The sequence below is a fragment of the Trachinotus anak genome, unplaced genomic scaffold, assembly GCF_046630095.1.
Source record: "Trachinotus anak isolate AG129_WGS33_773 ecotype Australia unplaced genomic scaffold, CSIRO_AGI_Tana_v1 ptg000006l, whole genome shotgun sequence".
Classification (NCBI taxonomy): domain Eukaryota; kingdom Metazoa; phylum Chordata; class Actinopteri; order Carangiformes; family Carangidae; genus Trachinotus; species Trachinotus anak.
In genome coordinates this window covers 646127-673958 of record NW_027273857.1, presented here as the reverse complement: position 1 = coordinate 673958, position 27832 = coordinate 646127, and the positions used below count along the sequence as shown (strand labels likewise).

Here is a 27832-nt window from a genome sequence, read left to right as displayed (position 1 = left end):
CCTCGTCATGGACTCGCTGAAGCTGTCATACCACGAGAACGTCTGCAGACTCGTCAGAGAGTGAGTGTCACTGCTCACAGTCACAGATGGTAGAAATACTGACTGACTGAACCTTCACATTCTCTGTGTCTGTAGCTACCTGCAGGTGGAGTGGGAGGTCCGCAGGGGGACGCCTCGTCTCTTCACCTCAGACAACATGAGGAGCTCCAACTGCAGAGTCCCTCAGCAGGACAACAGCAGCGACTGTGGGCTGTACCTGCTGCAGTACGTCGAGAGCTTCCTGAAGGTAAACACTCACCTGATGCTGAATTAGAAACCGTGATTAAACATTTCTCATTAGCTGCTGCTGCTCAGCTCTGAACCATCAACCGATCCTGATCCAAATGTTAATGTCAGGTCCTTTAAGTATGAAAACTTTAATCATTAGGTGATAGATCAACCCAGAGATTCAGGTGAATAAAAGACAAACAGCAGATTTGTTCATGTGAAGCGTCCGTCAGGATGAACCTCATGTTTTCACTGCGGCTCCTTGAGGAGACAGAGTTGAACTCATTTATCCGTCCGGTCCAGAATATTCAACATTAATCTTTATAAATGTGTGAAATCAAGACGACAACACACAGCGGCTCAGCAGCTCCTCAAATTATTATTCAAATGAATCCAGCTCTCTGATTCGCTCCACAGAATCCCGTTGTGCACTTTGAACTCCCCGTACATTTGGACAACTGGTTTCCGCGGCAACGAGTGCGACAGAAGCGCGAGGAGATTCGGAGTCTGATAATGAGTATGCACGAGAGTCAGCAACGTAATGAAGGAAACTGACACCACCGAGCCGTTAATTCACCTGTGCAATAAATAATTTATATTTTTCTATGTAAATGAACTTTCTTACATGAAATATTCAACTGTAATGTGTGTTTCTCTTTAATGAAATAAAACTTATTTATTTAGATTTTCTCAGGAGTCTGTCTCTTATTTTGTGATCAAACTCATTAAATATGTCTGACCATAAATATTGATTTGTTTTTTTGTTTCTTAATAAACAACAAAAAAAGAGATAAATAAAATGCTTGTAACATTTCTCCTAAAAAACTATCGTCTGCGTCTTTGTGCTCATTCAACTCTTTATTTTAGTTTTCAGCCATCAGTCTATTTTGACAGGAGTGAGGCTTTAATTTTGAAATTTATTGATAAAAATTTGTCATGTAAAGTAAAAATAAAATCCTTGTGAATAACCCTCTACCCCATCGCTACTGTTCTGCCCAAAACAACCTGGCTCTTTGGCATTTTCACCCTTTGTAGGCAGAGTTGACCCTGTTGTCAGACGAGTCCGGCTCTTATTTTGAAACCCAAACTGCTTTTAAACAGGAAAAAGAAGATGAAGCCTTGTTTCCACAACAGTCAGAACTTGTCCAACAGAAACAAATGTTCCTGTGGTTTTGGAGGGAAAACAGCTTCATGTTAATGTAAATAAAATGGAAATAAAACAGCAGAAACACTGATGAAAACCTGGATCTCATCCACCTTCAGAGTAAAGGAAGGATCAGATGAAGACGTAGAAACGGTTAAAGATGATAAAACCCAGCCAAGCGGTTGAATTAATCTGAACGAGCTCGTTAATGGATCCCAGATGTGTCCTAAAATCAGAAAATTGTAGTTGTGTTGAAAACAGAAACACCAGTTTCATCATCAAATTAAATCTGAGTCTTCACATAAAGAAACACATGGAATCATTGTGATTGTTGCAGCAGCGCTGGCACTAATCATGAGATCAAGAGTTTTCCTGCCTAATGAATTAAGTAGTTAATTAATTGTTAATCAGTGTTGATGGTTCAGAGTTGTCTGAAATGATGAGTGTGTCCTTGTCTAAGTTGAGGTCAAAGGTTACTGGGTTACTCAGTGTGTGTGTGTCTGTGTGTGTCTCTTCTTCCACCAATACGATGCACAGCATTTCTTTTGTGCGGTTTGCGTGCATACAACCATGAGTGTTTGTGTGTTTGTGTGGTTGTGTGTTGGCTGCTTTGGTAATCTTGGGGTTTTATCTGAACGCCCCCCGCTGAGGACCAATCAGCTTACAGCTTATTAACTGGATCAGACTGGAGGGGGTACAAGGCTAAAGGAGATTTTATACATTTAACGACAAAACAACAAACACACCAGTCATGATTAATATGTCATCATGATGCTAATTAATTAACACAACATTATTGCATTATTTGACCCCCTTTAGAATTATTAATAAATATATAAACATAAAGTAAGTTGTTTTTTAAACAGTTTTTGTAAATAACTCAATTAAGCATTTATAATAAATGCTTAATAACATAACCTAGTTCTAATCATTAATGATTCATTTATGAGTTTTGAACACATTTATCAATCATCAAAACAGATAATAACACAATAACACATAAATGTGGTCATTTATATACAATTACATCTGAAGTATTTATTAACCATTTACATGCCAGTCACAGATTCTCCATAGAGAATAAACACATATATATCATACATAACACAATTAAAATATATATTTACAACTACATTACAGTGTAGTTATATGGTTGATAAGATGTTTTTATTTTTATTGAGTTAATAAGTAAACTGCAGTAAATGTTCCTGACACTGTAGTGGCCCTGTTCTGGCCCTGGTCTGGCCCTGGTCTGGTAGTAGACAGTGTTGAGGTCATGTTTTGCCCTGTAGATCTGAGCTAATCTGAGCGATGGGAGGTTAAGATTAGACCGATTTAGGAGCCTCCATGAAGCCTCCATCCAGCTTCCCGAAAATAATCTGAGTGAGTCCTGAAGATGGAAAACTGATCCTGATTCCCTGCTGGACGGTGACTCTGAAGTATCTGTGGGGGAAATGTGAAGGACTCCAGTAGTTTCAGTGTAAAAACACTAAAAACACAGTTATAGACAATTAGGACGTTTGTGCGATTGAAGAACTTTTGTGTTTTCATTTTCCTTGTTTAATTATATCAATAATTATGGGAAACTGATTGACTTTAGATGTATTTATTTTAATTTATTATGCATTGTATACAGTTTACAGACAAATATGAATATTATATATAATATTATTTACAGTTTACAGACAACTATATTAATATTATTTTTGCAGGTCATGGCAGCATTAGAAAATCGCCAGAATGCAACTTGTTATATACTATTTTTATTGATTTGTTTCTATTCAACTATGATAAACTTAAGTATTTTACTTAATAAATGATACTAAAGTTTTTCAGTTTTAAAGAATCTGTTAAACATTAACTAACAAAATGACAAATGAAAACTCTCCTGATGTAGATTGAGTTGGTTTTTATCAGTGTTCACAGTGATTCAGTGAAAGCAGGAGAAAACTGTTGGAGTTTGAGGCAGAATCCTCCAGTATCACCTTCAACCTTTTAATGCTTAATGTCACCTTGCAGCATGTTCAGGTAATCCACTCTGATCAGTCTCCTGTAAAGACCACCTGGCTCCATCAGCACTGATTGGGATCCCAGTTGGATCCCGGCTGGAATTTAACCACTGTTCACAAACATTGAAGATGGAGACTCACTTACTAATAGTTTATAATCATTCCTTAATTTAATTTTAAGATTTATGGGATTAAAATGAGACATGATTTTAACACATTTGCAGATTTATAAGAACCAGTTGTGCATCACCAGTTTTTCAACAGGAGCATGTTAAAAGCATCACTTACACTGGTGAATCATGGGAAATTAACCATTTTAGAGCTGTAGCAGTGTCCAGGTATAAACACATGTGGCACACCTGTCACTTGAATTAATTCTGAGTTTATTTCCGTTGATCTATCATACAAACTCAAACTCTCTCTCTTAAACAGCCAGTATGTTAGTTTGATTTCCTATAAGCGAGACTGACCGGTTGCTCTGGTGCACCGTGGCCTTGACAGTCATCCACTCCAGCAGCTTAACAAATAGGATTAGAGCAAAGAGAAAAAAATCTCCACCAGCAGCAAAGTCCCATCTGCTTACCTGACAGGGAGCAACGAGCAGCCCGGCAACGCTGCGTCAGGACCGTCTCAGCTCTGGACAATATCCCTGATTCCCTTTTTGAATTTTCTGACAAATGCCAAAGTCGCGGATGGATGACTGTGAGAAGGAGGCCACTGATGAACTGAGGAGGTGGAAATAAGAAGCAGCAAGTCCGGGGCTGGAGCTTTGGAGGAGACTTTTTGAGTAATGGCTGGAAAGTGTGGGAGGTGGGCGCTGTGGGCGCTGTGGGCCGTGTTGCTTTCAGGGTACATGTACATAGAAACAGGTTTGTATGAAGTTTTCAGATCCTTTCATCAAGGAAAAGTAGCATTGATTTAAATCACTGCAGTACAAGCAATCATCAGTTACCATTTTGTGACATTTTATAGACAAAGCCATTCATCGATCAACAGAAAATTTACCTACAACGATTCTGAAAATTGAGTAATCATTTCAGTATTTTGTTGGATTCAGCTTCATTGAGATGACGTTTTTTATGGTTTGTTTTTGTGAACATCTGTGGACTGGTGGTCAGACCAAACAAGACATTTTAAGACATCAATTGTCTGTCAGATAAATCAGAAATGAAAATAATGGTTAGTTGTAGGTCTAGTGGAACTGCCAGCTGCATTTCAATGCACTAAATAAATTGTGAAGTAACTATGGCAGTAAAGTAATGAACTAAACACTGTGCTAAAGGTTAGTGTTTCAGGAAATGTATGTGGTTACTCTCAGCGCTGCTCTCACTGAACATCTCTCTGATGTTTCTGATGCCTTGTAGATGCCACTCGCAACTGGAAGGTGGATTTGGAGGAGCCCAGTGAACCTTTGGGCGAGCTGATGGGGAACTCAGACCAGCCTTTATACCGACGACACGCAGCTCTGACTCGAAGAAAACGAAATATCTTGTTTCCCAGCGGCGTCAAACTTTGTGCTCAGGAGACGTTCGACCAGGCCGTCACCAACCATCTCAACTACTTTCACCTCAGAGGTTTGACTGGGTTTCCATTCCTTTACATTCATCTGGATTTATTTTAGTTTCAGTTGTAGACAAGAAGCTTTTTGTTTCATGTCAGGGTCCCTTTAGGTGCCCTTTAGGTTCTTTAAGGGTTTTCAGGAGGTCAGAAATATATAACACTTGAGGTGTTTCAGTGAAGTCCTTATCCAAACTGACTTACGAGCTTAAACTCCAAGTCTGCCGTCATTAAAGGCAGCCGATTCCACAGAAGTCAGCGGTCATGCAGAGTCAGATACATTGTAAAAACATGACCTTCTTAACAAGTCATATAGTCTCAGGTTTAGCTTTTAGTCTTTGCTGCTTCAAGGCCTCAGTTTGTTGTGTGAGAGCCTGAAATGTTGAAACGGAAAAACAACCTGTTGTGCTGCTTTGCCTCAAAACGTTTGTCCAGGGCTGTTACATGTTCTTCAAAGAAATGACAAAGTTAAATAACCAACTACTCATCGAACCATTTCCTAAAACACAGATACTTTCTGGCATTTCCAGAGAATATCTGAGTGATCTACATCAAATAATTCACTCTCTCCAACGTCTATTCTACTGCTCAATTTTTATTTTAATCAGGTGAAATAAAGAAACAAATCAGATTTTCCTGCTGAATTCCCTCCATGTCCTCACATTGTTTAGCTTTCTACTGGATGATGGATGGATGATGGATAGAACAGCAGGCTTTCTCCTGGTTACGATGAGCAGGACCCTCCTCTGTCACAGGGACCGGATCTTTTTGAGTTTGTGGTTTGTGCTTATCTTTGGCTTCAAGTTTGTGACACATCTGTGTGTTTTAGTGTGTCAGGAGACGGTCTGGGAGGCCTTTAAGATCTTCTGGGACCGGCTGCCGGAGCGGGACGAGTACCAGGACTGGGTCAGTCGCTGCATGGACGGCTCCGTCAGCGTCATGGACATCGGCAGCTTCTTCAGCCAATCAGAGGAGCACATCGACCTCATCAGGAGTGTGAGTCTGTTGTGTTTCTTTTCGACTGAAATTCCTTTGCAGATGTAAAACCATCAGTTGTTTTTCTTTTGACTCTGTGATTGTGTGTTTTGTATTTTATTTATAACTGCCTTTGTCACAACTATAAAACTGTATTTTAGCTTTATAAACAGATAAAGAAATGATGGACATGTTCATGTGAGCTTTATGTTCAGTTTGTGAAGATGGATGAATCTGAATCTTTCTGAATCTGTCTTTCAGAGAGTTGCCATGGCTGCTCCAATGAACAGGTCAGTGTGCAACTATGTGACATCTGCTCCACAGGCAGATGTTGTTGTGTTCTTGTGCTGGGGTTCATGAAACTATACAAACATATAGATTTAATGGTGATTTCGTGATGAATTCAGTTTTCTTTAAAATGTATGAAAACATCTGCTCATTGGTTGAGACAGTATCTTAAAAAACAGGTTTAAGAAATAGGTTGTATTTTAAATCTCCTGTTTTCTTCTACTCTGACCTTCAGTTGTCTCAAGATGCAGCCAGTCTTCAAACTCCTAAAATAAACTGACTGCTCAAGGTTTTCCCACTGCATCAGCAGATTTTTTTAATTGTTAAAAAAAACACAGACATCACGTGATAAGACAGAGGTTTACTGATTCACACTGTAGCTGAACCTTTGGGGCATTTAAAGTAGAATAATGGTTGTGCAGCATCAGATAATGTGATTTAATTTGAGACAGAAAAGTGATGGGACAGGTTGGTTTGTCTCAGATGAGCGTTCTCATCCTGTGAGCAGATTATTCTCTCACATGTTTAAGGAGAAAATGACTCACAGACATGATACAGAAGTATTGTTACACCAGCCGTGATTAATTGAAGGTCTGTGGTTGTGTATTGACACCTGTGCTGTGTTTCATCACCTGCTGCAGTGTGCCCATCACCTCAGACCCTCCTCCATGCAGGTAGGCCTGCAAACACCAAACACCCACCTACAGAGCTGGAGTCAGTCCACAGCTACACAAATGAAATCTGACACTTGACACAACTATGTCTCTGATCAATCCAGAACATACAAGTCACTGATTTGTACATACATGACAGTTTTTATAGGTGCAGTTAGAACAGCATTAGAATGATAGAGACCAGGCAGCGTCTGCGACTCCATCCCTCAAACACAAAACTCTCACAAGAGCTTTGCTGCTTTCTTCACGCTCAGACAGACGACCTCTTGTTTTTGTGTTCGGAGGAGCCAAACCTGAGTGTGTGTGTGTGTGAAGCCTGTTTGTTGCTGTTTCTTTGTTTGGCTTGCAGCTCTTTTTACAGTCGTGTGGTTTCTGTTAGTGCTCAGTGTAAAAACGCCTCGCTCCAGCTGTGTTGGAGTGGCTGCATGATAATGGATGTAAAGGGGAATGCCAACTATTTTAAGGACTCACAGATGTTTTCTCTGTTGACAGTTAATGAGACTCCATGTTTGTTGACTTGTAGGGTTTATGTGTGAGTTCCTGCGTCCAAAGTCTTGATAGATTTCAGAAATCCTAACGTATAAACTTTACTCTGGTGTCTCTTAGAGACTGGACTGAGATGTGTTGTTGGGAAACATCAGGAAACCTTAAAATAGGTGAAATTCCCCTTTAACAATCTGAATATTTTGCTTATTTCTGCTTTTGCTCTTTGCAAAACAACTGATTTCACTGGAGGACTCATGTCTCTACAGCTTTACTTTTGAAGTTTGGACACTTTTACTTGTATTAACTTTATTTTGATATTTCAGTGACTGATTTAATGCAGTAATCATTTCCTCACCCCTGAAGTATCCTTTAAAGAGGCTGAGTAATGATTACCTTTATTATCTGTATTAATATGTTCCTGATTAATTCATGTATTCTTAGAGCCCCCCAGTGGCTAAAATACAAAGATATTGGTCACACTAAAAGAGCTGTTTGATATTTTCACTTAAAAAATGATCAGTTGATTAATTGTTTGTGGATTGACTAACTTGTTAATTAACTAATAGTTTCAGCTGAGGGATTTTCTGTCTCAGTCTCTCAGCTCTGTCAGGGTGTTTGCTGAAAGCTCTGCTGTCCTTTTTCTTCCTCCTGCAGCTCTGAAGCAACAACCGTTCAGACCAGAGACTTGGTGACGGAGACTCTGCCAGGTGAACACAAAGCTGAAGCTCACTCTCTGAACTCTTTCATCCTTTAGCATGTTTAGTTTGAAACAAACTGTCAGACAATCAGATCATCCTTTGTCTGCAGCTTCAAAAAACCTTTAGATAAAAGCAGAATGTTCTGATTAACAAAGATCTGTGAATGAAAAAAAAAAGCGCAACTTGCTTCATGCTTCTTTCTCCATATTTCAAAGTAACAGGCATTATGTCTTTTCACAATTTAAATCTTTTTTTTTTTATTTTATCCCGGTGATTTTTTACATTACATTCAAAGTTAGTTAGAATTACTCCATTCAAGGTCCACTCCAGGAACAACAGTTATCACTGAACATTTTAAGTGTTTTTTTTTTTTTTCATTTTAAGTGTTTTTTTACAATAATTCTGTCTCTGTGCATGCTTTTATTGTGAAATTCACACACAAGCTTTACCACACTCGTACAAAAAGTTCCTTTTCATAACTGAAGAGTTGTAATGTCTTTTACTTCAGCTTTTACAGATACTATGATGATGAAAATGTTTATTTGAGGTTAAAATTTTAATTGTATATTTTTCTTTGAACATACAACTTTAAAGCTGGGAAGCTACTGAGGGACTTAAGCTGACAACAGATGGGTAATAGCATCTTATTGATGACCCCCTGGTGACCCATTGACAGTCTTCACAAGGCCCCTGATGGACAAAGACTTTGAAAAACAATAGTTATACAAACCTAAATGTCCGTCCAAGTTTTAAAGTCTGTTGTTAGAGGCAGCAGTCCCTTACCTTACACCCCAATCTGTCTTATGTGAGGGACGAGTGGGTGCAGGAGGCTGATTCCCGTCACACGCTCTGTCTCAGAATAGATCTGTAAGCCTATTTACAGGCAGCAGTCTGGTCAATGGAGGGAGGCTGAGCAGAGGACCAACAGCAGAGATGTAGACGTGACTGAGTTACTGCAGGACAAGTATCAGGGTTAGTGAGATCACAGCTACAGGTGGAGCAGACATGGGGCTGGAGGCATGGTCATATGTCTGAACAATTTTATTTTAGATCTTTCCAACTAGTGCATCAAATGCTAGGTCTTCACACTCAACCACAACAAAACAAATACAACAACTTACTTACTTATTCACCTATAACATCTTAGAGCCAGATGCAGAAACATCAAAGTACTTTAAAAGTCCTTTGGCTTTAGGGTCTATCTATATCATTTTCCAGACCACTTACAAATGGTGCCCAAAATGTAGTTCTGCTGCAGATTTTTGACACATTGTCCAGCCACTTTCTAACTTAGATGTCTTAAAGATGAGTTGTTTGTGGGTTTCTTTCTATTTGGGGATGCCATGGAAGATTTCAAGTGGAGCTTCAGGTACCAAGTAGAGTCCTGTTCGCTAGTATTCTGCTTCTGTAGAGTTCACAGTTAAGATGTAATCCTCCTTGGTTTCTTCATTCTGTAATTTTTACTGATACTGTCGTTTTACAGGGGAGAATGTTATCTTCATCGGATCTGAGACAATAGCAACTGACCAAGACAATCTACCACCAGGCTTTGAGGTCACTGCTTGGACTCCTCCACTCTCAGCAACCAAAGAGTCAGTTGAAGAGACTCCTGTAACATCATTTTCTGAGATTCCTGTGGATTTGACTTCTGCACCGGCTGTTGCTGCTGTGCCAACAAACACTGTAGACTTTCAGGAGACTGGAGGTGGGATTACTTCAGAAAGTCCACCTTCAGTCATCACCGATGCTGAGATTCCCACAGAGTCTGAGGATGGAGATGTTGCGGACATGGCTGAGGAAACTTTAGAAGTTGCCACAGAGGTTGTTGACTCTGTTACCTACATGCCGGTTGATGGGAAAGAAGACAAAACTGTCCCAGATATAACAAAGGAGGAGACTGTAGAGTCTGCAGAGGAAGAAAACAAGATCCTTGATTTCATTCCTGAAGATGTGGGTGTACCTGATTCAGAGGTGATTAAAGTTACGCCAAAAGGTGAAGAGCTACTGTCAGAAGTTGTGGCTAAAGAGGTTCTCACAGAGGCTGCTGTTGTTGCTCTTACAAAGCCTGCTACAACACCTGCTACAGAAGCTGTCACAATGGAGGCTTTAGGACAGGGAGTATCTCCAGAGCCTGTGACGATGGGAATCCCAGAGACAACTGTTGCAGTAACTGTGGGCCGAGAAGTTGAGGACATAACAGACAGTTCTTTGGATGTCATCCCATACATAACCTTGACTGATGAGGTTTTAGAGGAACCCACTGAGGATTCACCAGAGCTAATAACTAAAACAGTACCAGATGCACCTGATCTAGTTGGGGCAGCAATTCTTGAAGAACCTGAGGGTGACATGCATAAAGCACTAGAACACCCTTCAGAGGCTGTTGTAGACATTAGTCTAGATGAAACTGAAGTCAGCACAGAGGCAATCCCAACTGTATTTCTGATAACAGATCCAGATTCAGAAGAAGAAGCTGAAATATTCATAAATGTGACTCCACAACAAGAATCTGTTTCAGATGAAACAGAAGTTCCATCCCAGGTCTCTCTTTTGATGACAACAGACAAGATAGAAGTAAAACTCAGTGAAGACATTACAGAGGACACAACACCAGAAGACAAACCAACACTAATGGCTGAGATTACTTCTGAGCCTATTGTAGTGACCTTACAAGATGACGTGGATGAAGACACCTCTCATGTAACTGAGGAGATACCACCAAATATTACAGCAGTAGAAATAGAGACAACAGAGGAAGATACACCTGATCAAACTGTCAAAGAAGAAGTAGCAGTACATGCAACAGACAAGCCAGAAGAAGAGGTAAAAGTAGAAGTCAAACATGAAGAAGCTGTAGTTGTTACTGAAGTGAAGTCTCCTGATAAAGTATCAACACAGACAGATGTAAAAAAGATAGAGACTGTTACTGAAGAAACAGCTGAAGAGGAACAAGCAGTTCAAACTGAAAATATTAATGTGGCACAAGCAGAAATGGTAGAAACAGCAGCCTCTGAGGAGGCAGAGGGGGCAACAGTTACTGTGGAGGATACTGTACGACCAGTAGATATCACAAAAGAGGAAGAACCAGTTGAAACTGCAATAGAAACAGCAAGTGTTGTAGAGGGGCCAGTGAAGACAGCAGATACAAAAGAAACAGAGAAAGTAACAATTGAGCCTGCAGGAGAGCCAGCTGAAGGTGGAGAAGAAACATCTGAGGCACCCATACAACCAGTAGAGGAAGAAAGAGGAGAGGGAATTAAAACTGTAGTAGAAACTGCACAAGAACCAGAACCTGTAGAAGAAAGTGTAGACATAATAGAGACAGAAGAAGGTGCTGTAAAAGAAGCAGAACCTGCACAGGGAGTTGAACCTGTAGAAGAAACAAAGATTGACAAAGATAAAGAGCCCACAAAAGAACCAGAACTTTTAGAAGACATTGGAGGAGAGGTCAGACCCACAGGAGAACCAGCACAAGAACCAGAATCTGTAGATGAAATTCCAGAAGAGATCAAACCGACAGGAGGAACTACAATTGAAGTAGAACATGAGGTAGTACCTGATGAGGATAAAACCGATCTTGGCATTACATTTGTGGATAAAATACAAGAGGCAGTTGGAGGTGAACCATCAGAGGATAGAGAAGAGCCAACATCTGAGGCTTCTGAGGAGATAACAAAGGAAGAAGATGGTTTTGGAGAACCAGAAGCAGAGGTAAATGAACCAGAGATTACAGAGGAGGTCATACCAGAGATCCCCTCAGAGTCTGATGAGGAGATCACTCCTGTTGTTGTTGTCCCAGAAGACACAGAGGGATTATTGCCAGGGACTGAAGTGGAGGAAACACCTAGTCCAAAGGTAACAGTGGAACTTCCAGGAGAAGAAGTACCTTCAGAAACCACCCAGGAGAGTACCACCCAGGTTGTTGAGCTTTCAGGTGAGGTCCGAGAACCTGGATACTCTCCAGAAGTTGTGACTCACACCCATCCAGGAACAACTTCAGAGGTAGAAACCACTGAGGAGGTGACCCCGGAATCCCCCGAAGAGCTTGCCCCAGAGGTTCCATCTGAGGAAGATGGTGCTCCAAGTGAAGACAACCTCCAGGTTGCTCCTGATGTTACAGCAGAAGATGCAGGAAAACTCATGACAGAGGCTCCAGCTGAAGTACCATCGCAGTCATCAGATGAAATCAACCCAGAATCTGTTGTGGCTGTTACTGCAGAGAGTACCCAGGGTACTGCCAGGGAAGAGGCAACCCCTGGTACCTCTTTGGAAGTCACAACCAAGTATGTAGTGGAGTACAATAATGGCAATTTCCCCGATCTAACAGAGAAGCCTTATGATGTAGAAGACAACTTACTGGGAAACAATGGCTTCGGATTTGAGGATGAGGAGGAGAACTTGGTAAGTTACGGTGGAATACCTGATTACATTTTACCTTTCTGGTGCCAATACTAAACCTATATCTGTGTGATTTCTGTATATATTCCTGCACATTCAGATTGGTAACGAGATAGACGACACCTTGTTGCGGCCCCCAAGACCCCTGAAGGACCAGGTGGTGGAGCTGAGCATCAAGCTGAGAGGAGAAACCTACAACGACGCACTGAGAGACCCAAGCAGCTTCCACTACCAGCAGATGGCCAGACTGTTCACACGCAAGGTAAGATGATTTTTATGATGTCCCTGCTTTATGGACACGAGGATAGGATGTTACAGTTTTATTTTGTAATATATCCAAGCAATCATCAATAATAATTCTGCCCAAAGTACATTACTCAGTTTATGAAAAAAGACAAAGCACAAATCTCAGAAGATATACTCTGTCTGTGAAACATTTAATTGAGACTTGGAATACACATGGAGATAGCCACTAGTTTGTTTAAGAAACTTCAGAAAGGAATGTTCCAACTCTGTGTAGAGTGAATTTTTGCCTCCAGTTTTCACGCAGATTTAATGGATTGTTTTTGCAATTTTTGCAATATGTTTCTTTGCCCCCAACAGCTGGTGTGCCAGCAGATCACACATTAGCAGCTCTAGCTTTCCTTGTTCATTAATTTGAGTAATTAAGTCTCAGGATAAGTGCAAATTTGCATTGTGCTTCAAGCTAACTTTTAACATATATTTGAATGAAAAATAGTAAATGGGTAAATGAGTTTCATTATTTCAACAATTAGAAAATAAAAACTTGAAGTAAAATGGAATGAAACATTGAAACTAAAGTTAAGTTATAATAAGTGATGCTGTAACTCAACACTGTTTAAGTGTTACTGTGGTGCAACCATGAAGTAATATTTTCAAGCATGAAGCAATATTTTTCATTCTGACTCACATTGTTGTCGTCATGTTGTTTAGTAGAAAGCGATGAGTGCACAGAGCTGTGGTTTGTTTATCGGCCAGTTTTTGTGATTCTTGTGGTTCCTGCCCACACCTCCTCCTCCCTTTCCTCACTCCCTCTGTCATTTCTCCTCTTTCACTCCCCTTGCTGACGTCCAGGATGCACGCTCATTACCTAATTGACTTGCTTTGTGGTTTCCTTCAAACTGCAGACTCAGGAGTTTGGCCCTGCTTTAAAGGCCTCGCCTGTTTTTCGCGCATTAAGGATCTTTACGCTTTAAGGCTCAGTTTCCTTGGCCCTGCCAGCGATCGGCTATACGAGCCGCCGAAGCACACAGGGCTGGAAAACTTCAGAGGACCTACAGTATACGAGCAGTGACTCACTTCGAGTTGGTGGAAAAATGACCGCTGCCAGGAAAGCAGAGAGTGCCGGTGTGTTCCTGCACCACTGGGAGGTTTTTAGGCTCAATGACGCGGGGAGCCAGTTTACAGTTTGAATTCTGGGGTCAGGGTCATTAATGAGGGAATACGAAGTGGATAACAGGGCTAATAGAAACAGCAGGAGTTTGACTTCAGCAGAGAAGCAGAGTGCAGCCACGGGCCACTGACATCTGATAATGTTGCTCTTTTATTCCATATAAAAGACTTCAGCAGCAGCTCTCACCAACTAACACAAGTTTACTAGGAACACATGTAAACTCCATCCAGCTACTTCATTATTCACATTCATAATCCTGACTCACTTCTTACACGTCGGCCTCTGGGCTGATTCTGATCGATCAGGACATCCAGGTGGTCACATGGTCACGGCGTCTATGACTCAACCCTCTGTGACGCTGGAGTTTGGTTAAATCTCTTGTTCTTTATCTTTATCGTAAGAAACAACTGAACTGTATCACACCCAACATCTGGTGAACAGTGACCAACAGGCAGCTGATAACATCTGTATTTTATAAAACCAACATAAATATGACTGTGAGCAACCTAAGTGTGTTTTAATGCAGCTCAGTTCAACATATACTGTTTCTGTTGTGAGGTCAAGTCAGTGTGTGGAGCAGCAGTCACCTCCACCTGCTGTTTCTCAGAGACTCATTAGTTTCTGATGGAGACGTCTGTGTTCCTGTTATTTAGACAACCCCCACAGGTGTAAAGGGGCTGGACAGTAATAGTTCAACACCTGTCAGCAGAACACTGCAGTTCCACAGCAGCACAAACTGCAGCTGAGTCAGAACACAGTTCAACACAAACTGACAGGAAGTGGTCAGTAAGGTTACAGCTGCGACCCCCGCTGGGCTGGAGCAGGTCCTCAATCTGCTGAAGCTCAGTGTACAAGCTCTGCTGTGAAAACATTTGTGTCCTGTTAGAGGTTAGACTGTGGCTGCTGGTGTTGTAGAGACAGATCACACAGAAGCTGACACCTCCTGTGCAGGACTGAACTCTGTGTGTCACAGAAACAGACTGAACTGTCCCTCCTGTCTCTAACGTCCAGATTGAAGATGCCTTTGAGCGGCTGCCAGGCTTTAAGAACGTCTACATCATCGAGTTCAGGTGTGAACTGATTCAGACGGTGATGAGTTTTGTCTCACACACGTTTTAATTTGACAGTCTAATTATACAAAACATGTGGAGCTCATAGTAACAGCCTTTACTCTGTTTCTGTTCTCAGGCCACAGAAGGACCTGGAGCGGTAAGTCTGACAAACCTTTCTCTGTCTGACGTCTTCAACCTGATGTTTGAGGATTTCAGGCTTTTATCACTAAATATTAAAACATGAACATGGTGGAATCTTTTTTCCCTGTATCGACCCTTTAAACTTTATTTGCATCTCCGTGAACTGACTCTTCAGATGATGTGGATTTGGTGATTTTCATGTTCTCACTTCAGATGAAGGATTGCAGGTGGTTTGAGCCCTGATCTCATTCTGAATCTGACCCACTCACACACAGCTCTGTCACAGCTCTGATAAATCCATCCCAATGAGCCGAGACTTCTCTGCAGGGTCTGCCTCGCTGTGCAGGGCCTGAAGGGAAACTCAGCTGTCCACAACAAAAAGAATCATTTCAGTTCTGCTGCTTTTGTTCTGGGGACATTTTCTTTCTTTTAATGTGTAAAGGAAAAGTTTAACCTATTTTTTATACTGTAGGCTGATGTTCAACCCCCCCCCCCCAAACCCCCTTTCACCTGCCTGTCGCAGTAAATAATAGCTCTGCTGCCCCTCTGCTCTACTTTCAACTTAATGTCCTTAACAATAGTCACTCAGCTCTTAAGTGGGATAAGTCGCTTCTGCTCGCCGGCAGCTGTCGCAGGATTACTGTTACGGGTTTACGGCAGGTTCGCTGTCCTCCTCCACCTTCCCCTCTCTTACCAGGAAAGACCCCCACCCCCTCCACTGCAGGTTAGCCTGTCACAGTGTAACCACACTGATGGATTCACTTTGTGAGCTCAGAGACTCTTAAACTCACCTGAAAAGTGTGTGAGGCCTGAAGCTCCGGAGTTGCCAAGAGGAGAAAAGTGATGTGGTTGTAAAGTTGTCAGGTTCTGGTTTTCTTAAACACTCGCCTCAGAAGTGAATCTGAGAGTGAAGCAGCGAGGTCAGAAAGACAAGAAGTAACAGACAAGATGAACAGAAGCCACAGGATGGTGGTTCTGTTAGTGTGCATGTTCCTGACTTAAAGACAACATTAAAATCCCCAAAGTGACAAATATCCACTGTTTCTATTTCACTGTATAACAGATGTGTTCAGTACAGTCATTCAAATACTGTTGAACCAACAGTTATTTTAATGTTTGTCCATGTATGTCCATCACAGATCTGCTGTCATGTTGAGTTGATTCATCATCTGAGCCACAGGAAGTTTATCAGCAAGTCCTTTGATTTGAAAACAACCATTTCACAGCTTCTCAATGATTTTTTACTGAATATGTTTGGGTTTTAGTGAACTGTGATTATTTCTTCAGTCTTTATGACATTTATTGACCAAACATTATTAAAACTTTATGAATCAAATCCAAAGAAGTGAAGAATGAAGATCACTCCTCAGTGACTTTGAAGTTTATCTCCAAATGAAAATTGCCTGAGCAGATGTAGATTTTAGACGCAGACAAACATGTTGGAGTCTCAACCTCTGGTTGGTCCATTTCCCTCTCAGGGGTTTGGTGGTCCTGGTCCACTACGCCATCACTCTGGAGGTGGACAGTGGCGGCATCGCCAACGACACACTGGACTTCATCTCTCTGCAGAACAACCTGGTGGAGAAGAACTACCCCGGAGCCGCCGAGCAGCCCACCGTCGTCTACACCATCACTGACTTCCGCAACTACATCACCGAGGCACTACACAAAGACAACTTCATGACCAATAGCAGCCTGGAGATGCAGGCCGACCCGCTGCAGCTGGAGAACGGTACGACAGCAGAGCTACAGAGGGCGTTTCAGCCCTGAGTCTGACGTTAGAAAAGCTTTGACTCTAACAAGCTGTGACTCTTTTCTGCAGCTGAGAACTTGTTGCCTGTGAAACCTACGAGTCGACCAGCAGACGCCTATGACAACATGGTGAGTGGAGCGGAAACACACAGAGGACACATTCAGCTGACCTTTTGATTGGTTAGGATGATTGTCATGTGACAGAAAGGACAATTCTGACATATCATGAGGTTGTGGGAAAATTTGAAAATTCCACTTAGTGTAAAGTGGAATTTAATGCATCAGTTAGTGTATCCACACCTGCGACGTCCTTCACAAAGGTAGCAAATGAACAAACTACATTACTACACTTTGATGAATAAAGATATTAGTCTCAACACTGTGGGACTGAAACTACAAAACATAGCTTTCCTTACCTACCTTACCAGACGTGAAGCTTACACAATTACAAACATACAATATAATACTGTAATAAAAACATATAGAAAACCTGAAGAAAACACACCTGATGAACTGAGATCATTTAAGTTCCTGAGTGAAATTAGTGAAACTAATCTCTTTTCTTAATTTGAACGCAGTGTTTTAATATGGCAGGTCACAGGTTCAGTTGCTCAGTCAACTGATGAAACTGTCACAAAACATCAGTTGTTATCTCAGTAACATGTAGCATGAACAATCAGTCAAGTTGAGCTCCATCAGAGGACACAAACTGAACTCTGAGCGTCTGTTCTCAGGATAACGTTCTGGCTGCAGAGAAGCCTCCTGACGCACCGAGCCACGAGATGGACAGCAGCAACGTGTTCCTGAAGAAGGATGACTTCCTGTTCGACCCCTTCGACCCGTGGAAAGGTCCTCAGAGCGGGGGGGTGAGCGAGAACGATGTCTTCATGTTCGATGAGAGCACAGCTCCTCCGCCGCCCGCCGAATTCCCTGAAAACACTTTAGGCCTGGAGCCAACGGATCAAGACAGTGAGTGAACGTCCAGCCGCTGCTCAGAGCAGACAAATTCAGATTCTTACCAGACACATGACAGAAGCACTTAGACAAACAGATATGGTTTATGTGAATTTGTCTCACTCACCAAATATCTGTTAAAAAACTTTCTTTCAGATCAGAATGTAATTCACAAGTGGTCCAGACTTAAATAAAAAATCACTGAATTAAATGTATTGAAATGAAACTTGATCAAAGAACAGAAACATTTTACAGTGTTACTGTAAGAGAGGGAAAAGGGTCAACTACTATACATTTAATCAACCTTTACAACCTCTTAAACTGTGGAAAATAACACTAGTGGAAATAGGTAATTCATGTAATTAAGATGCTAGTTTGTTAAATGTAGTCTTAATAAATCCCCACAGGACTTAGACCTGGTCCTGTCAGGTTTTCTCACTGGGATGTGAGACTGTGATCTTTCTCTGAGGAGGGAGATCCCGGCCGTAAACCTCTCCATGTGTTTTTCTGCTTTGCAGATAATGGAAATATTGAGGATGAGGGATTTCTCCTCAATAATGCTCCAGGCGCCAGAGACGATACCCCACGAGGGGACCATGCAGTCAGTCCCGGAGGCTCCTCTGCAGCCCCCCCTTCACCACTGAAACCTCAGACCGGCTCTGAGAGCATGTTGGACGATGGATCTGGCTCTGGTTTCTCTGGGGACGGCCAGGGAGCTGATCTCTGGTCCTGGCAGCCTGCAGCGACATCTGACGGGACTGGCTTTTACAACAAGGCGGATGGCAGCCTGGAGGTGCTGCCACCACCTGATCTGGAGGAGACTGATGAGGAGGATGAAGACCAGGATGAGGAGACGGTTGCTGTTGAGTGGCCGACCACTGAGAATGATGATGATTTGGTTGTAATGGGAGTAGAATTCACTGATGTGTCCCCTTTGCCCACAACAACAGTTGACGAGTCTTTGCCAGATGGAGGCATTGAGGAACCTTATCTGGATCTGGTCTTGGTCACGCCGCACATCAGCACTGACCCGCGGTACTCGACCACAACCCAGGCTCCTGTATTCTCCCCCAAAGGAACCTTGACTGTCGAACTTTCAGTGCAAACAGTTGAAGCATCTGGTATCTATGATGACTACTCCTTGACAAAACCACATTTGATTGCGGCGCCATTCACAGAATCTCCTGAAGCTGAAGCTTGGACTCATGAGGCCCCTGTTTTTGCAGGACCAACTGATTCAGCAGTCAAGTTTCAAGAATCCACTCAAGTGGTGGAAGTAGCTACTGCAGCAGAGATAGAGCTTCCAATCGTTACAGTTGGGTCTATTTCCGCAGAGGATGTACCTGAGGAGGAGGAGCTTGAAGTCATTCGTGTGCCTGAGGTCCCTGAGGTTCCTGAGTCGCCCACCTTTGTGGAGGTCCAGGCGGTCACAGTCAAAGAATCCAGCTTTGATGTGATAACAGAACAGCCATCAGAACTCGAGGTACTCACAGACAAACCCAAACTGCTGTTGCCAGAATCCACAGATCATCATGAGGTTGAGATTTTGGAAGAGCAGCACATAGGCACCACTGATCCTACAACAGCAACAACAGCGCTGGCTGATGAAGCCCTAGACAGAGACCTAGTTGTGGATGAAGTCATGGTTGTCACCACAACATCTGCTGCTCCGGACCAAACGTCGTCCATAAGATCAGACCACAGCAGCAGCATCGCACTCTCGCCTGAGAAGGACTCACCTTTCACTCGAGTATCAGATTCTGTGCCAGAAGACGAGGAACTGGTTCCCCACGAGCACCTAAACCATGAAGATGTTGAGGAGGTTCCAAAAAGCACTCCGTCCTCAGATGTTACTCAGCCAGCACTGACATTCACCAATGAAACAGAAAGTGCTAAAATAGACACCACAGAACAGTCGCCAGCTGCACCGGAGCAGGATGAAGACTTGGTTAAAACCTTGACGGATGCTTCACAGGGGAAAGTAGATACTGATATCCTTCAAACAACAACCTCCTCACTTCAGGAAGTCAAACACGGCACTCCTGCTTCAGAGATCAAAATTTTTGAGCACGATTTCTCCGACGTTCCAAGCATCGACGTCAGCTTTGACGTGTTCCAATACGGTGGCATGGCGACTGATGGCGACAGCAGTGGCTTCTCCAGTGGGGCTCAAGGGTCAGATTTGGATGCCATTGCATTACCGACCCGACCTGGCAGGGCCCTTACTGTGTTCTTCAGCCTGAGGGTGACCAACATGGCGTTCTCCATGGACCTGTTCAACAAGAGCTCCCCTGAGTATAAGGCCCTAGAGCAACGCTTCCTGCAGCTGGTGTGAACTCAAAGAATCTGTATCAGTGATTAAAACTTCTAGATTCAGGTGTAATGTTGTTTACATGTGTCTTTGTGTTCACCTCGCAGCTGGTCCCGTACCTGCAGTCCAACCTGAACAACTTTCAGAACCTGGAGATCCTCAACTTCAGGAACGGCAGCATTGTGGTGAACAGCAGGATGAGGTTTGGTAAGCCGGTTCCCAGAGGCGTCACCAACGTTGTCTACCTGATCCTGGAGGACTTCGCCAACACCGCCTACCAGACCATGAACCTGGCCATCGACAAGTACTCACTGGATGTGGAATCAGGTAAAGTTACAGCAGACACTTAAATGAAGCTACAGGCTTTTTTCTTCTAAAAATCAGACCGTTGAAATATTTTCAGGGTAAATGGCTCAACTTTGGCTCTAAAACACAGTAAACTGATCATATTTACCTGATTTCCATTACAAAGATCTTTCTCAGGACACTCATGATCTCATAAACACTGGATCAGAGCTGAAGCTGCTGCCTGAAATGAAAACAGATAATTTCCTGACTCCTCACTCTACAGACACACTTCAGGTTTCATGTTTGATGTGTGTTGAACAAAGTGTTCCAGTGTGGCCTTCAGGTGGTGTCTGAACATCCTGGACGTCTCAGCGTCATTATCAGATGTTTCCTGCTGCTCAGGCTCAGCTGAATCCTCTGTGTATCAGCAGCAGCTCAGCAGCTTTGACAGTGTTTCTGCTGTCAGGACTCTGGTCTAATACCTGAGATAATCTGTCTGTGAGGAACGTGAGCAGCAGCAGCAGCACACACTGACTCACTGATGAATCAACATCATGGCAACTGTTTGCCTCCGTCTGTCTGTGGTCCTTCATACCTGCTGCTTCTTCTGCTCTGTGGCTGAAGGCTGTGTAGACTCGAGAAGGTTCTTCATCTGATCGTCAGACTCCACCTGCTATCAACCGGACCTTTATCACACCTGCATGGAAACATGACAGTGTTGGTCTTTTTCACAGCTATGACAGAGTGATATACAATAACTATATATGATGTAATAACTGGATTCATGTGGGAAAGTTTCCACTCTGACATTTGGTTCTGATGGTCATCAGTAACAGTCATCATGTGTCGAGCTGAGTCTGTTTCATAGGTAGAAACCAATCAGCTCTGACTACCACAAAGTGTCATTTATGTACCTGCCCAGGTAAATACACTGCAGACCAGCAGGGTGGAAAACCAGATATGTTCACTGCCTCATGTGGAATCAGACACAGCAGTGCTGAAACGTCCCTCTGCTGACGTCTCCTTTCTTCCTGAAGTGGCCTTATCTTTGCTTAGCAGCGGAAGGACTTTTATTTTGACAGGTATCCAGGTGTCATTTCCACCTGGGTGGTTTTGTGGTTTGTTGCACAGCAGGATTCAGGTTGTCCAGCTGAGATGAAGCTGTTAATGTGAGGTGTACTGTTGTTGTTTCCTGCAGCGAGTCCATCTCTGCTGAGCTGCAGCTCTTTAATCTGTCTGAGCCAATCAGAGGAGCTCCTGACAGCCTGATAATCTACAGCAGTGAGTCACTGTGGACATGATAATCAGTTTACTCCTCATCTTCACTGCGCTCGGAGGGAAGGTTTTCCATTGCACCAGCACGTGGTCGACTGTACTGTGAGGCCTCCACAACCTACAGATGTTAATGAGCTGAACCTCGATATGAAGATGAAGTTACTGAGGGTCAGTCAGAGGTCAATCATTTCCAGTCATCAGTGAATAACACTATGATATCATACATAATGTTTACCTGGGTTTAAATTAAGCAGCTCTTCCAGGGAAATTCCTATTTTCCTGTAATAACCTCTTTCCCACTTCGTAATAAATAACAAACCTGTCAAATAAAGGAGTGATATTTTTTTATTTAGTTGTGTTTTGTTTTTATCCTCGTGTCAGATGTTGTGTGGTGGATATAATGAGAAAAGTTGAGACAGTTCACGACCAGAAATCTGGACATTAAGAAAATGATGAAAAGTTTTGCTTAAATTTTTCTTTACTAAATGTGTGAATGTTTCTTTGTGTGTTTTGTGCTCAGATTCCTCAATTACATCATAAAGATGAGTAACTCACATGATGATGGTTCGTTCAACGTTTTACAGCCAGACTTTATTCTAATGTTCTAGCAGAGGTCGTCCTTATTTCAGACAGAGGTAGACCTTCCTCCTCTTCCTCCTCTTCCTCCTCTTCCTCCAGGTCTCTAAAGTGTCTTCTTCTTCTGTTTATCTCTTGCTGTTTCCTGTCAGGAGACAGAGCGGACCCCTGTAAGTTCCAGGCGTGTAATGAGTTCTCCAGGTGCATGGTGAACCAGTGGTCGGGCGAGGCAGAGTGCGTGTGTGATGCTGGGTATCTGAGCGTGGATGGCCTGCCGTGTCAGAGCGTCTGCGATGTGCAACACGACTTCTGCCTCAATGACGGCAAATGTGACATCATCCCCGGCAAGGGCGCCATCTGCAGGTCAGAGGAGGTTTCACATTGTGTGCTCTGAAAATAGTGAATATAATAGTGAAATACTTTGAAACGGCTCCCTCTCAAATCTGAGATGTCTGACTGTCCTCGAACACACCAATATTTTTTTCTTTCTCGCTAGAAGACAGCAAAACCTTCTACCTTCTCAGAGCAAAAATATAGAAGCATAGCATGGAACTACACCTTCAAAATAAAAGTTTGAAAATGTGGTAGAGGTTTCTGTAAAAAGAGAAATTAACATTTAACCTCAGAATTAGAAACAGTGACTGTATCATCCACATAAAGTGAAATATTGTTGCCTGAGCAGATGAATCACATCAGTGATGTAAAGGCTGAAACAAAGAGGACCTGAGGTCGGGCCCTGAGGGCCGCCGACAGATGGTTTCACTGGGAATGGAACCTCTAACTCTCTACTGCAGGTGTCGGGTTGGAGAGAACTGGTGGTATCGTGGCGAGCACTGTGAGGAGTATGTTTCTGAGCCGCTGGTTGTGGGCATCGCCATCGCTTCTGTGGCCGGTTTCCTCATGGTGGCGGCCGGTATCATCTTCTTCCTGGCGAGGACGCTGCGAGAGCAGTATGACGCAGAGGACACTGAGGACCCGCTCAGGTGACCACCTGATGGTTTGAATTTGAGCTTCATTTGTGTTTGATCAGCTGAGTGGTTTCTGCTGGTTTTTAGGAAAAACTGGAATTGAAATACTTTAATTACTGAAACGTTTCAAATTAAAATGTTCCTTCCTGTAGACGTGGTGACAGCGTACCCACACTGGAGCGCGCCACCAAGTTCAACCCAATGTTCGAGAGCGACCCGGTCACCGCCCAGTACTACCGTCGCTATGAAGACGACGTGCCCCAGTATTACCGCCGGCGCGATCCCGGCTTCCCCGAGTACAGCAGCTCTGCGAGTGTAGACGGCTCCAAAGACTTGAGCAGTGACGAGATACGACACATCTACCAGAACACCTCGCTCACCAAAGAGGTGAGAGATCTGAGTGAGACAGTCACAGCACTGTAGTTACCACAGTTACCACAGTTACCACAGTTAGGGTCTGCACCATGGAAACTTTCCATTCTTCTCACAGGAGCGTGAACATGGTCGTCCTGGTTTGCACAGGTCGTCTGTAGGTTGAGATCTTGTAGCTGAATATTCAGTCAGGACTCTGATGTGAACAGGTTTTTGGTTTTTGGTGAACTCATGAACCTCAAAAATTCATGACGTAGGTTCTGGTAAGTTTTGTGTTGCTGGCGCCGCCCGTTCTTCAGGACACTGTCAGTGAGCAGAAGCAGTGAGTGTGGCTGTATTGACCTGTAACTTCAGGACCAGGTTTCAGTGTCTGAGAAAGACAGGCGTCATCAGTAAACATAGAGGAGGCGGAGCCTCTGGCTCCTCATCTGGACTCGTGCTTAACTTCCTGCTCCTGCCGAGAGATTTGGCTCCTGAGGAGGGAGAGTGTGGCACAGATTGAGATGAACGACTGTTGTGACATTTTTTTGGCTCAGTGGTTTACAGTCTCAGCAGGAGGTCAGTACTATGCAGACACCTATTTATACCTGCAGGACCTCCTCCTCCTCCTTCACCTCCTTCACCTCTGGCCTCTCAGCTCAACTGTTACATAAACATGTTTTCTCTCTGTTGACCTCTGACCTCTCTGCAGGAGATCCAGGAGCGTCTGAGGATAATCGAGTTGTGTGCCAGGGATCAACACTTTGCAGACTTTGTGCGACAGACTCAAGTGTGAGTGATTAAATGTCTGTGAAGTTGACATGAGACCTGCTGCAGAGCTTCACTCTCTGGCCTTGGTTTATTCACAAACACAATTTTTTTCAATTTTTTACATCACAAACAAAGTAAAAAAGATTAAAAATTGTTTTACTCTTTCTTAATCATACACTACTGCTTTATCCCCTAAATGTAAAAACACATTTAAATTGAAATTTTAAAATGATCAAAAGCTCAGCATTTATTTATCATTAACAAATATTATTAAAAAAATAAATTAATTAAATATAAATATGTTATTCTTTCTGTATAAAAATATGTATAAATATAAAAGCTGCTGTCCAGGTACAGAACGCCTCAGACACACCTCCACCTGTACTTGACACAGACACTGAGACTCAGCGGGAAACTCCACTCGTCTGTCAGCAGTTTCTTCTGCTCTGGAGCTGTGAACGTTTTTGTCACAAAGACAGTCGCTTTGTTTAAATGTCATTTAATGCTTCATCTGTTTTTGCTGCACAGCTCAGTCTCTGATCTCTGTCCTGCTGTAACGAGCTCTAACGAGCAAATCAGTGCCTTCATGCAGATTCAGGCTGTGGTTTTGTTCTGGGAGCAGTGTGTGTGTCTCAGGGTGGAGGTGTTGTCCACCTGCTCCAGGTGTCTAGTTCCAGACAGAAACAGACTCCAGACAGGCAGACTTCCTCCACAGATGGAAATGTGCTATGGTAAAGGTGAGGAGGCGACTGTCCAGACGTCAGCGAACACCATCACTGTCAAACTCAATCAGGAGCTTCGAGAAGAGTCTGTGTCTGTGAGACTCTGCTGCCAAACAACTTCAACTCTCCTCCTACATGTTTACATTTTCTCTGGACACTTCACAGACTTTCATTTTCAACTTCATCCTCCACAACACGAGGTCCATTCAGTAGCTGCTAGAGTCAGAGAGTTTGTGTCTCAGCTTTAGGATGACAGAGACAAGAGATCCAGAAATGATCAACGCATCAACTGATCCTCAGTTATAACAACAGTTTATGAGCAGATGGAGGATCAGGCCAAACTACAGCTGAAATATTCATCGTTTTCATGTCACAGTCATGATTGGATTTAATTAAAATTAAAATATTAACACACCTGTAAAAAGAGTTTAATCAAAGTGCAGCTCAGCTGTAATTATGACAGTAATTATCATGATTATCATGATGAAATCTTTGATCATCATTTATCACAAACAGGTTAAAAACCAGAGAGAACACAAATCCACAATCATAATCATGAAAAATAAGTCCAGGGACCAAACACACACAAGCCAGACTCATCTCCTTTAGGATCAGGATTTCAGTGGTTGTGTAGAAGGAAAAAGCAACATTTAAAAACAGCAGAGCGGAGTGGAGACCTGAAATATACAGTAACTAACCCTTCTGTTTATATTGGGGTTTGACTCTGAGTTCTTTTGTGGTCTGGACGTTTGTACCAAAACCACCAAACTAATCCAGTCCTCTCGTTCTGTGGAGCAGATTCCTGGAGAGGAGAGGGAGCTCCACCACGTAGTGAGCAGTGAGATGGTGACCACGAGGTACGGACGCCATGATGTCACTGAGACACAACCGAGTGGAACGACTGATCACGTCTATCTACATTTACTGTCATGTCCACATGTTTCACTGTGACCAGATGTTTGATCAGCTGTTTGATCAGCTGTTCAATCAGATGTTTTATCAGATGTTTAATCAGCTATTTGATCAGCTATTCAACAGTGAACTTTTCATCCAGATTTAACACAAATATTCAACAGATTTCCGAGATGAATGAATGAATGAATGAATGAATGTTGATGTTGTTCTGTAACCTGAAGCCTTCACTCTGTTTTGTCTGATCTGAAAATGTTCACCTGCAGTAACACCTGCAGTAACACCTGTGGTAACGCCTGTGTGTCTCCACAGAAACCTGCCTTTGACTCGGGGAAGGAGGAGGAGTTTGTGTTCACCTCGCTGTTTCTGATTGGCTCGACTGGTGATGAAGGTGAAACTGTGGGGAGTTTATTTTCTAAGGACTCTTTCTGGATGGGTTTCCTCTGTCATTGACCCTGAACTGAACTTTGACCTCTGCAGGGTCACCTGTTCCTCTGACCTTTACCTGTTATCTTTTCTTTTTGTCTTTTTGTTTTTGAGTAACACTTCAGTCACTGTTCACTGCTTTCCATGTTTTCACTGTTGAGTACCTCTGTCTTACACTTTCGACTGGACTTCATGGCTTTCATCTTCAGCCTGAACTCAAGGGTTTCTGTTTGCGTCCCGACCTGTACGTTGCCGCTGTTATAGAAAGAAAATATGTTGCTGAAGTTGTGTTTTGAGATGACGAGTTTCTGGACTGGTCGTCACTCGTCTCGTTTCCTTCTTTCTTTGACGTTTTTCCTTTACAGCCGTGACTCCTCCCCCTCAGTGCCTTCACTGCTCACTGCTTTTTTGGGATTTAATGCGTAGAATCTCGGAGCCCTTGACGTTAGATCATCAAACTCTGCGACAGGTCGGATCAGGAAACCGCACGTTCTCTCTTCGGTCTTTTGTTTGTCCAATCAGCTGCTTACCAAACGCCTGCGATTCACACAAATGTTTACATTTCTCAACCAATGCTGGAGTGTTAACTGATGTGTAGTACATGTGTAGCCTGTCAGTGTCTTGTATGTGTGCGTTTTTTTGAGAAATCCTACCTACGAGAGTTCACATGTGGTCACCTGACAAGTTTCTGAAGGTCCTTTAAATGACACAACTGAAGAAATGAGTTTAGATCACATCTCGTCTGCAGTTTGTTCAAGTTACTAACGTATTCAAACAAGATATGATCTGGTTGATTTCAGATATTATCTCGTTAACTTCAGATATTATCTGGTTCATGTGAGTCAACTTATTCATGCACCATCTTCTTGACACAGCATCTTGTCGTCTCGCTCAAAGATGTGTTTTGTTTGAACAAAATAAAACAGAGTGATAAAAAGGTTTTTAATGCTTGAATTAAAAAAAACAAACAAAAAAAAATGAATAAATGAAATGAAATTATCAGAGGACTGAAACCTGAGTAATACAACATATATCTCCATGACGACCAGCAGCATCTCTCTGATCTCTCTGAACCCTAACCCTTCTGTCTGAATGAATATCTACTGAAACTCAATCATCTGAGTGTAGATGAAGTACTTCCAGTACACAGCTGATGTTTGTTGTTGTGTGTGTAGATAGTGTTGTTTTTTCATGAGAGGCCCAGTACAACTCAACAGGCTTCTCATCCCCACAATTCACACGTCCACACTTGTCACTGATGTCTGTGTGTGTGCGTGTGTGCAGGTCTGCAGGTCTCTGGTGTTTTGTATTGTGTTTTCTAAGCTGTGCATTTGATTAGAAGGAAAAACAAACCTGTGATGTGTACGTGCAAGCTGGCACACTCACACTTTTCTAAAATAAAATGACAATATTTTTTACAGAA

The 27832-nt window shown here is 42.7% G+C and overlaps 1 protein-coding gene across 1 annotated transcript; it reads left to right on the top strand.

Moving 5' to 3' along the window:
- The first annotated feature begins 152 nt into the window (after nucleotides 1-152).
- impg2b (interphotoreceptor matrix proteoglycan 2b) lies at nucleotides 153-27832 on the top strand. The gene is made up of 21 exons (XM_071479564.1): nucleotides 153-286; nucleotides 4785-4994; nucleotides 5807-5973; nucleotides 6214-6242; nucleotides 6882-6914; nucleotides 8055-8107; nucleotides 9582-12499; nucleotides 12597-12758; nucleotides 14922-14980; nucleotides 15099-15119; nucleotides 16582-16835; nucleotides 16926-16984; nucleotides 17590-17824; nucleotides 18328-20138; nucleotides 20228-20447; nucleotides 22412-22622; nucleotides 23054-23242; nucleotides 23380-23614; nucleotides 24291-24370; nucleotides 25870-25928; nucleotides 26296-27832. Exons 2-20 carry the CDS (start codon nucleotides 4844-4846, stop codon nucleotides 25901-25903), a joined length of 6921 nt encoding a protein of 2306 aa, XP_071335665.1. The 5' UTR covers nucleotides 153-286; nucleotides 4785-4843; the 3' UTR covers nucleotides 25904-25928; nucleotides 26296-27832.